At 53.3% G+C, this 10,688-nt stretch overlaps 1 protein-coding gene across 1 annotated transcript in view; it reads left to right on the plus strand.

The window, feature by feature from the left end:
* LOC104536002 (myosin-binding protein H-like) overlaps positions 1-7,104 on the plus strand; it is an 8,898-nt gene extending 1,794 nt beyond the window's left edge. The window contains exons 3-9 of the mRNA XM_010178516.1: positions 933-1,100; positions 3,644-3,732; positions 4,756-4,951; positions 5,283-5,422; positions 5,570-5,729; positions 6,603-6,739; positions 6,904-7,104. Of these exons, the coding sequence (XP_010176818.1) occupies positions 933-1,100; positions 3,644-3,732; positions 4,756-4,951; positions 5,283-5,422; positions 5,570-5,729; positions 6,603-6,739; positions 6,904-7,104 (1,091 nt within the window). The remainder of the gene's footprint in view (positions 1-932; positions 1,101-3,643; positions 3,733-4,755; positions 4,952-5,282; positions 5,423-5,569; positions 5,730-6,602; positions 6,740-6,903) is intronic.
* The last annotated feature ends 3,584 nt before the right edge of the window (positions 7,105-10,688 follow it).

Here is a 10,688-nt window from a genome sequence, read left to right on the forward strand (position 1 = left end):
AAGGTCACAGTTTTGGATGCTCTCCTAGCTTGCTTTGGGCTTGGCTGGGTGACAGGAGAGCTCTAGTCATTCTGGGATAACCACATGGACTCAGTTACCACTGTGTTTGGGCTGGTGCAAGATCCCGGTTGACTAAAATGTGGAGAAATTTGAGTGAAGATGGATTTGAGTAATGCCAGTGGTAAAGGGAAAGGGAAGCTGATGGGTTTTTGCTGGTCTGATGGCATTTGAGAGGAAAACCTTCTTGGTTTGAAGGTGCACATGGTGGCTTAGCAAACCTTGGCAGATGTGGGTTGCTGTAGGTGCTTGCCTGGGACACCCAGTCCTTTGGTGGTTGGGGCAGTCAGTTTTCTAGCTGAGAAACTTTCTAAGAGGCTCAGCACATCGCAAGGCTGTGTTAGCTGGGTGATGTGAGAGGGTTTCCACATCTTGGCTGTGGGGTGAGTTGGAGATGCCCAATTCCAAGCAGAAAGAGTTGGAGAGGTCTAGCTGGCTGGTCCAGGTGATGAGCAGAGCTTGCCTGATGTGGAGAGAGTGCTGGGGAGCACGGTGAGCACAAACAAGTCATCCTGGGGCAGAAGGAGGAGCAGACCGGCTGGCAGGGTGGTCAGAGGATCTTAAATGCTTCTAGAAGTGCACCTGGAAGGTCATCAGGGACCATGTTTGCTGGCCTAATGCCTTTTCTTACTTGCAAATTACCTTCTGCTCAAAGCTCCTGCCAGCATTTCGTACCCCACGCTCTTTGGCAAGGTGGTGTGGACAACCTCCCCTATAAGAAACCTTTCCCTGCTGGTGCCCCAAATCATTCAGCCTTTGGAAGGAAGGAGTCCTTTGCCTCTGGGTTTCATCCCCTGTGGCTTGATCGGGCTGTCTGGGGGTGTGTGTCTGTCTGTCCATTGCACGCCTGAAGTGCTCTGCCGGGTTCATTGTAGGTACAGACTGGACAGCTGCAAACCAGGAGCCTTTTCTTTCCACCCGGTACACGGTCCAGGGCCTCAGCTCCGGTGACAAGATCCATGTACGGGTGAAGGCTGTCAGCGCCAGCGGTGCCAGCGTCCCGGCCACATTGGAGCAGCCCGTCCTCATCAGAGAGATCCTCCGTAAGTACAGCTCCTGCCAGGCGTAATTCCTGGGTGCTTTGTCAGCATAACAAAGAAATCCCAGCCCATCCCCGCAGCCTCTGCCCTCTCACATGTTGCAATCCAGCCTTTGACTGAGATGTTATTCTCAATAACTGTGTCCCATTCCCTTGGTGTGGGATGGAGGAGCTTCCCAGCCTCAAGACACTGATCTTGCAGATGGTGAGGCTTTGGGGGTGAAAGACTCAAAATGCAGAGCCATGTTTTCCCTCTTCTTTGCAAGAGCTCAGGAACAGTCTCACTTTCAGCACGTCTCCTCTCCTTGGCCGTGTTTACATCTCTGATGTGCCATCACATACACATCGGACAGCTTTGTTTATTTAGCTGAGGAAAGTCAAGAGCTGGTAGCCTGGAGCATGGGAACTTTAATCATGCTGAACTCGCTAATGAAGGGCTTTTGCTCCCATGCTTAGCAAGACTCACATTCCTTCTGGGGTGCTGCGAATGCGCTGAGGCTGATGTACGATTGCAAGGCTGTTTTCTGCTTATCAGACAGCAAATACAAACTTATTTTCCCCTTTACAAGGAATTATTAATGCAAAAGTTTTCCTGTTACACAAAAAGCAAGTCAGATTTATCAGCTGCTTAAAAATAGTAGTAATAATAACAAAAGTTATTCCAGGAATCATCAGCTTTTCATAGGAAAAGGCTTGCAGAAGGCTACTGGCATCTGGAAAGGATCCTGCAGGGTCCGTCCTCTCAGTCTGCTCAGAGGAGGTGATCATGGCTTAGTGGTTGGTGTCTGCTGCAGTGTTGAGCTCCAGATCTCAAAGGCATCCCACCATACCTCGTGGAACTGGGGAAACTGAGGCACAGGGGACTGGCATGAAACACCAAATACACAGATCATGGTTCCCATCTCTAGTCCTGTGCTGCATCCACCAGCTCAAACCCCTGTCCCTGCTGCCTGAGCTTTGTCTCTGCCATGTGTACTGGTTGAGAGGTGGAAAACCCGAAAAGCCGCAAGACCAATGCACAACTTGTCTTGCTCCATGCTAGTGGGTTTTTTTCCTTCTCGTTTTTTTCCTTTTTTTGCTAACTGAAAAACTCTTCATTTAGTTTGCAATACAGCCCAATACAGCCTGGCTGTGCTGAGGAACAAATAAGCCCTCAATGTCCCTCTGCCTCCACATGTCCACCCCAGTGATGTTGGTGTATGTTGGGTGCACGAGTCCACTTCTTTCTGCTCTATCCATTACCTCTTGGTCATCACATTTTATCTGGGACTCAATCTTGTACCTCTCATTTATAGCATCACGAGGGATTTTAAATAGCAGCAATACAGATGGCAGAGAATTTAAAAACAGGTGGGACGAGTGGGTTTGGGAAGTGGAGAGAGACGAGGAGAAACCAGATGAAGATTCAGTGTGGGAGTCACATTTTGCAGGGAAAAATGCCTTTCTGCCCGTGGCAGGGCGTCACCTGGGCCACGACCCTCAGCCAGCCCTCCCTGGCTGAACAAGGCACGCATGAGCTGGGGAAAACACCCGTGAATTAACATTCCTCCGTGGAGGTCAGGTTTCTCTGCCCTGCTGAGACTGATAAGCCCAAGTGGCAGCATCGATGCATGGATCCCCGGAGTGAGGAGCAGCAGGAGCGGAGCAGGGACTGCCTCAGCTGTCTGTGGGGCCATCTGAGACCGCTGGGCATCTCCCTGCCCTCCCAGCCCAGCACCGGCGTTTCATGCTCACAGCTGTTTAGGCATCGCTCGGTCCTGGTTTAATTCTGGCCATGCCCCCTCCCCAGAACTCAGCTCCAGCACGTTTAATCCAGGCAGAGACACACAGCTCTTTTATGGGGGGCTCACGTAAACCCAGTGCCTCTCCAGAAGGATTGCAAAGCGGCACTGAGCCGGTAGGGTTACACGGCTGCTATTTTCACCCTGGGAAGGAGACACACGCTCCATCAGCATTCTCCAGTGGTTCTTTTGCTTATCTTTGTTATGTTCCCTTGGGGACGTTAGCCTTCGGTTTAAGCCTGAGGCCTTCACAGCTCTGCTGTGAGTAACCATGCACCACCTTGGTGCCTCAATGGCCTTGAGCGCACAGCGAAGGTGGACGCCTGGTGACCCGTGTCCTTGCTGTGAGTTGGGTTGTGTGCCTCTGGAAAGTCTGGTTTCTGAGCTGGGGCAGAAATATTTCCTCACTGGGAGATGTTGTCCTCTACCTTGCTACAGAGTAGGCTGTGTTGTGGCTCTTCTGCTTAAGCCCATGTTGGCCTCCATGGCCTGGCTATAATGAAGAGGGTGAATGGTCCATCTGGGTGGTGCCATTGGGTTGGTGACCTGGTATCTCAAGGATGGATATAATTTTGGAGTGCAGGTACTGGGGTAGGCTGACATGGCCCTGCAGGGAAGAAAGCACTATCCAGGAGATGAGAGAGAAGCAGTGGCCCTGTTTCTGGGTGGGATTTCTTGATGGCCAAGCAGGAGCATGTGTGGGTTGGGTCAGCCAGTTGGAGAATGTGATGTCCTTGGCCTCACACCATGAATTTCTGGTCGCCAGAGCTCCCGAAGATCCGCATGCCTCGTCACCTGCGACAGACTTACATCAGGCATGTTGGGGATGCTGTGAATGTGATGATCCCTTTTCAGGTAGGTGAATAATTTGGGATTTAATCCTCCAGGCATTTTCACTACAGGTTAGCTTCTGAGGTGACTAATGTAGCCACCATGGCATGTCTGGGGCCAACCATGGGCTAACTTGTCCTAATCCCCATATCTCATGGGCTGATGGTGGGAGATTGTGTGGAAACCCTTCTTCCATTCCTACCTAGCTCCCATTTTTATTCCTGCTATGTCTTTATGGATGCTACTGGCTATGGGACAACCTCAAACACACTGGGGCAAGGGCTAGCTATTGCAGCTGTCTCAGTCCATAAGCCCCGTTCAGCTCATGCTCCTGGCCAAGCCAGGATGTGGCCACATAGCACAGGATCCCACAGCACAACAGTGGGGTCCCCTTGAGGAGAGCAGGTGCCTTTGGAGCAGGGCAGCCCCAGGGCTTTGTGATGGGGGGATGCTGGCACAAGTGGGACAAGCTGGAGCTCCTGTCCTCAATTGATCTATCACATCCTGTCTAGGGCATCACCAAAGCATCTCCACCACAGCATCTGGGATGGAGAAAACCAGCCCTGAAACGTGCTGGCCAAGTACAGGGAAGTGAGAGGCAGAAAGCTGCTCCTGCAATGGTGGACATGTCCACGCCATGTCTCACAAGCAATTCAGAGCCTGCACTGGCCATGCTCCAGGCATGCATTGGCCCTGGATGCTGGATTCAAGCCCCTGCTCCTAGGGTTGAACCTGGGCTCAGTGCCCAGGCAACAGAACCACAGCTCTGCCTGCAAAGCCTTGGGCAAGTAAAGCTGGGCTTGCTCCATGAGGACCTGAAGGATCAGGTTCCCGTGTCACCTCTGGAGCCTCATAACTCCCCATCATTGAGGCTGGCAGGGATCAGCTGTAATTTCGCCCCTGGGGACTGCTGGGTGAGAGAGGTTGTATCCAGGCCACTGCAGCCTGGACAGAGTGGGGTGGCTCTACCCACCTGTCCTTTCCAGCAGGGCCCGCTGGGACTGTGTACTCTAGTGGGTCTTAACCTGCCTGTGTGGGTTGCTCCAGGGAAAGCCACCGCCCAAGGTGACCTGGACCAAGGCTGGCCAGCCCCTGGACACCAGCCGCGTTAACATCCGCAACACAGAGAATGACACCATCTTCTACATCCGCGAGGCGCAGCGCAGTGATTCGGGCAAGTACGAGCTCACCGTGAAGATAAACGGAGCGGAGGACAAGGCTATTCTGGACATCCAAGTGATTGGTAAGACTGGGGATGGGACCCTGCAGGATCGCTCTGGGGCTCGTTTCTGGTCCTTGGTTGGAGATGTCTCCTATTCTGGGTGGGATGGGACAGGGCAAGCAGCAAAGCAAGAGACTCTAGGGTTCCTCTTCCAGTGTGTGAAGGATCATGGAGGTAAAGTCCTCTGTTTGGGGATGCAGGGTTTCTACCAGGCCATGCCCATCACAGGTTCTCATTCTCATGTGCTGCAATGGGTGAGAAGAGATTAGAAGTGAAATGCAAGGGATTGTCAATGTACAGAATTTAGGGGGAACAAATTAGGATGCCACCCTGCAAGGGTTTGCATTTGCAGAGCCGCCAGCCGCTCCTGAGAACCTGAAGCTGGTGGATGTGTGGGGTTTCAATGTGGCCCTGGAGTGGACCCCGCCAGCGGACAACGGGAACTCCGAAATCAAGGGCTACATAGTGCAGAAGTCAGACAAGAAGAGTGGGGTGAGTCTGGACACTCCTGGGCCTTCTGTGTCCTGGTGCTGGGGATGCCCTGCTGGGAGAGAGGGAGCCCCACACTCTGTCTCCCCCACACCTTCACCACACTTTGGACAGCCTGTCTGTTCTCACCACTCTCTTTTTTCCTCCTAGAAATGGTTCACAGTGCTGGAGCGCTGCACCCGCACCAGCTGCACTGTCTCCGACCTCATCATTGGCAATACCTACTCCTTCCGGGTGTTCTCTGAAAATGCCTGTGGGCTGAGCGAGAAAGCAGCCATCGCCTCCGGGGTGGCCCACATCGAGAAGACAAGTAGGGACAAGGCTAAGGGGGGATGGTGGGAGGTAAAAGGGGTCTTGTCCTTCTTGGGAAGAGTGGGGCTTCCTCAGTGTCATGGTGATGCTGCAGGGCTGGTCCCCAGGATGAGCCCTGCAGGAGGGAGTCTGTGCATTCCCAAAGCAGAGGTCCAGAGATCCTCCGCCCTTCTTCTACACCTCCTTTCTCCTTTGGGGAAGGCTTGGGAGGGATCACAGCATGAACATCCCTGGAGTGAGATCAGAGCAAGAGCTGGGACGGCGAGGAACAGCTCTGGCTTTGGCCTCACAGCTCAGGGCAAGCAGAGGAAGAGCCCCCTGCAGCGGACCATCTCAGGGCCAAATCTCTAATCCAGGATCCCGCAACCCCACTCTCCCTCCACTTGTTTCCATCCTGCTCCCTCGTATCATGCAGTGAGCTGGGGTCTCTGCCACCTGCAGAAATTACCTCCAGTTCCTGTTTCTGTGCACTGAGTTTTGGGGATGGTGTAGGAAATCCAGAGAGGTGCCTGGCTTGGATCTGACACACTTCACAGAGCATGTGTCACGGTGTTGGCTTGCAGACTGGCATCTCCCCTGTATCCCAAAGGGACTGGGCACTAAGGTGGCATGGTTGGATGTGAAGGGATTTACAGACAGGGCTATAGACTATATGTATGTATAGATTTATATATAGGGGCTATAAATATATATACTTATAGACAGATCTGAGCTGAAGGCCAGGTCCTCAAGTCAGGCTAGATGCTGCCTAGCTGATTTTGTGAAAGAGCAGAAGTATTTTGGGGTACCTTGGGCTGAGTTCCTGTAACCATATGCTGGTCAGCCCAGGAGCTTGAGCTCTGCCTCAACCTAGAATTGATTCTTTCCTTAGAAAGTGTTTACCAGCCAGAGAAGATCCCCCAACGGGACATGATGGAGCCTCCCAAGTTCACCCAGCCCCTCACAGACCGGACCACCACTAGAGGCTACAGCACGCATCTCTTCTGCTCCGTCCGGGGCTTCCCCCAGGTCAGTGGGGACAGCATCAACCTCTGCCATGGGGTTGGACGAGATGATCTTTAGAGGTCTCTTCCAACCCAATACATTCTATGATTCTGCGATTTTGGGGCCAGTTAAATTTCTAATTTCTCTCCCTTTATTTATTTAAATAAATAAATCTTGCTGCCTTCCAGCCCAAAATCATCTGGATGAAAAATCAGATGGAGATACGGGAAGACCCCAAATACATAGCAATGATCGAGCAGGGTGTTTGCTCCCTGGAAATTCGCAAACCCAGCCCTTTCGATGGCGGCATCTACACCTGCAAAGCTGTGAACCCATTGGGAGAAGCCTCAGTAGACTGCAAACTGGATGTGAAAGGTAAGATTGACTAAGAAGATAGAGGAGCAGATCTCCTTGTCTGCACTTTCCTGATCTCACTTTCACTGTGATATGGTTTGTCCCTGTTCTGTGTTGATCCTGGTGATGGAGGAGCCTAAGGACACTGAGCAGCCCTGTGGAGCTGCAGCTTCAGACTTCTTGGTTTTATGGTCTTAAAGCATCTTGAAATCATCTTCTCTCATCCATGGCTGAAAATTAGGGAGAAAACCAGTAACTGCAGAGCCGAAGGACCAGAGATGCTGGTCAAGGCTGGGACGGTCACTTCCTCCTCACTGCGTCCACCAGCACTTTTCCCCCAAGCCATCCGCAAGCCATGTATAGTGGGGCTGTGCCGAACCCCCTCCACTTGCACTTGGGTTATTCTGATTTATGTCTCAGGATCCTGCCCAGACTTCCCAGCTCACATTTCCCTGCCTCAGCAGAGCACCCAGCCCAGCCCTGTATGGAGGTGCCCCACTCTGCTCCCCGCGGGTGCCTCTCCTGCGTGCTGCAGACCCGCCTCGGCATGTAAGAGGATGCGTGCCCACCCACCCACTCTGTACGCGTGTTCCTCAAGCAGTGGTGTGTCCTTAGACACGTGTTGCTTTTATTATTTCTCCTCCTGTGCCTTCCCAGCACATGCTTGCCCCGAGATACGCTCTGCCCTACTTCCCACGCAGGCAAGGCTCCAGTCCAGCAGACGCCCAGCACCCTTGGTCCCTGCTGAAGCAACAGGGCTGCTGGTGTGACATGGGGTCGGCTCTTGGCTCTGCAGCCACTGGTGCCAGGGCTTCCAGCCGGTGCAGTGAGCGCTGACCCATCTGGCCCTGGCCACATTGCCCTGTGGACAGGGCTGTCAGTGCAGCCATGCAGGCAGCTCGGTGAAGTCAGCCAGGAGACTGAGCTTGTTGTGGTGCTGGGGAGTCATCCAGTCTGGGATTCTGGGGACAAGTGGGCCAGGAGCAGATGATGATGGGCACAGTTGATCGGAGCACGTGTGCACAGGGATGGTGTGCGTAGGTCCATGTTGGGGTGCACACACAAGTGTGGTGGTCGGGCCCTGGCTCACTTTTAGAAGGCAAAAGGGGTGAGGTGAGTTTGGGATGTTTATATCTCCTGTGCTTTCCTGCAGTGCCCAAGTGAGGACAAATCAGAGGGCAAGACAAAGAGCAAGGTAGGTCTGGGTTGGGGCTGTGGAATGAAGGGAAGGTGGGTCACTTCATCTGGGATGGGGTGGTTTCAGTGTCCTGGATTGGCCCTTGTCACCTGCTGATGGAGCCCCCTTTTGGGGCTACCTCGTCCCACATCTGGAGATGTGCTGGTGGGATCGGATGCTGCAGGGCCTGAGGGAAACCTGGTCCTATGCAAGGTGAAGAGAGGATTGCAAATATGGCCAGGGAGAAGCTGATGCAGCTGGTGGACTGATGTGCATGTCAGCTACACGAGCAGCAGCAGGCAGAGCCCCAGTTTGCAGACAGGGGTCAGAGATGCGGGGCACCAGAGGTGGGATGAGCATGGGAAGCAGGTACTGGGACTGGGGGCAGGTATAAGGGGGTATGAAATGGGGCTGGGGGTGGAAAAGCAAAGTTGAGGGGTTGCACCTGGGTTTTGTGGGACAGAAGAGGATGGAAAAGCTGGACTGGCTTTGTCTTGCATTACAGTCATGGCTGGGATGTGGTTTCCCATCTCATCCCTGACCACTGGTCTCTCAGCGGTGGTGCCTTCACAAGACTCAGATCTTGTTCCTCTACCCCAGGTGGATGCTACAGCTGCTGTCCAGTAGCATGGCACATGGTGATGCTCCTGGCTATGACCTCTGCTGCCTGTGGGCCTGCCCTCCTCCCCAGCGGTGCCCCCAGGGTCCTGTGCATCAGCCCGGCCATGGCATGGTCCTCTCTGAATGTGTCCTTAGGCGTGACAATAAAACAAGCCCATCTTGGGTCCTCATAAAAACCCTGCTATGTTCTACTTGTTGTGGGGTTGGCTTGGGCAGGAGGAGGTAGTGGGGAGAGAGCTGCCAAGGATGCTAATGGTTCATGTAGCATCCCACCTAACCATGGGTGGAAGAGTGATTTTTGAGCCTGGAAAGAAAAGACCAGCTTTATAAAACATATATGAAGATGACTAAACCAGAAGCAGCCCAACAAGGAGGAGAAGGATGGGGAGAAGTTTTCTTCTGGAGCTGGAGAATGATTCTGGCAGGGAGGGTGAAATAGCAACACCAAAACAGTGGCGTGCTGATGCTTCTTCATCAAAGCACTATTTCTTTATCCATGCCAGTGATGCAACGATCTAGCCATGTACTGCCATCAGCATCCTCTCCCCATGGTGTGAGACTGCAGGGGCAGGACATGCCAATGCATTATACAGAGGAGGAGGAATCGACCCCGTTAGGTGCTGATAGCTCATGTGTAGAAAGATGACTCGTTACTTATAGCTCTGAGACAGCTCGGGTCAGAGACTGTTTATTAACAGAGCGCCCAGACAGATCCATCAATTTGACCAAGCGCATCATTAACCAGGGGTCAGCGGCGCGGTGAGCCTCCTCCGCCAGCACAGCCTCCCTTGGGCTGATGAGGCACATGGGTGAGGGCAGGAGCTGACCCAGCTGCCTGCCAGCTCGGTCATGGGCACAGACCCAGATCTTGCCCACAGCAAGGCACTGTCCTGGCACTGCAAATCCAGCCCGGACACCCACACATCTGATCCCTCCCTGGTCCTTGGTGCCACTGGAGAGCAAAGCCAAGCAGTGCCTATGGCTAAAATAGCTGACCTCTCTCCTGCAGCATCCCTCCTGCAGCCTCTTCACTTTGTCCCCATCTGCTCGCCATGCCCAAGCTGAAGCCCAGGGGGGTATTGCTGTTCCCAGGGGCTCAGCACCGTCCACATCAGACATCACATCTGCCATCAGAGGGCATCATCAGACTGGTTTTTATTCCAGCTGAAAGTCAGGCTGGTTTATTGAGGTGGTTGGGGTTAGCCATGATGCCACCAGGGTGGAGGTTGCAGTCCAGCAGAGCTTCCTCCAGGATGCTCACTCCTGGCCTTGAACACTGATGGGGATGTCCTGGCCTCCTTGATGTCCCTGGCATCTTGGCATGTGGCTTTGGCCAGTGGGAGCCTTGGGGAACAGGGACTGGGAGCGGGCTGTGTTAGCCGGGGGTTTGCTAACACAGGGGAGGAGCAGCATCTCCAAGACTGTGTTGTGCTGAACACTGTGCCCTTTTCAGGCTCTTAATGCAGTCTTACAGGGCAAAGACTGTGTTTGTAACCCCACAGGGGACCAGGGAAGGTAACAGCATCCACTTTTAGTGAGCACTCCCTAGGAAAGGTCTGGAGGCCATGGAGTGGAAAAATCCACTATGTTTTTTCTGAAAACAAGCATCCACATGCCTTTTGATTTAAGAGCATCCCTGTCATCACGTTTCTGGTCACCTCAGCAAGAATCAGCAAAGGCATCAGTTCCAGGAAAGCAATGTCTCACAGAAATGAGATGCAAGTGGGAATCAGAGCTGTGCTCAGTACACATCAGCCCTTACCCAAAGCCAAGCTACTGCAGCACAAAAGCACCAGGGCCAAGGGGCAGGAGGTGTCCTCT

The sequence above is a fragment of the Mesitornis unicolor genome, unplaced genomic scaffold (genome assembly GCF_000695765.1).
Source record: "Mesitornis unicolor isolate BGI_N332 unplaced genomic scaffold, ASM69576v1 scaffold5982, whole genome shotgun sequence".
Lineage (NCBI taxonomy): Eukaryota > Metazoa > Chordata > Aves > Mesitornithiformes > Mesitornithidae > Mesitornis > Mesitornis unicolor.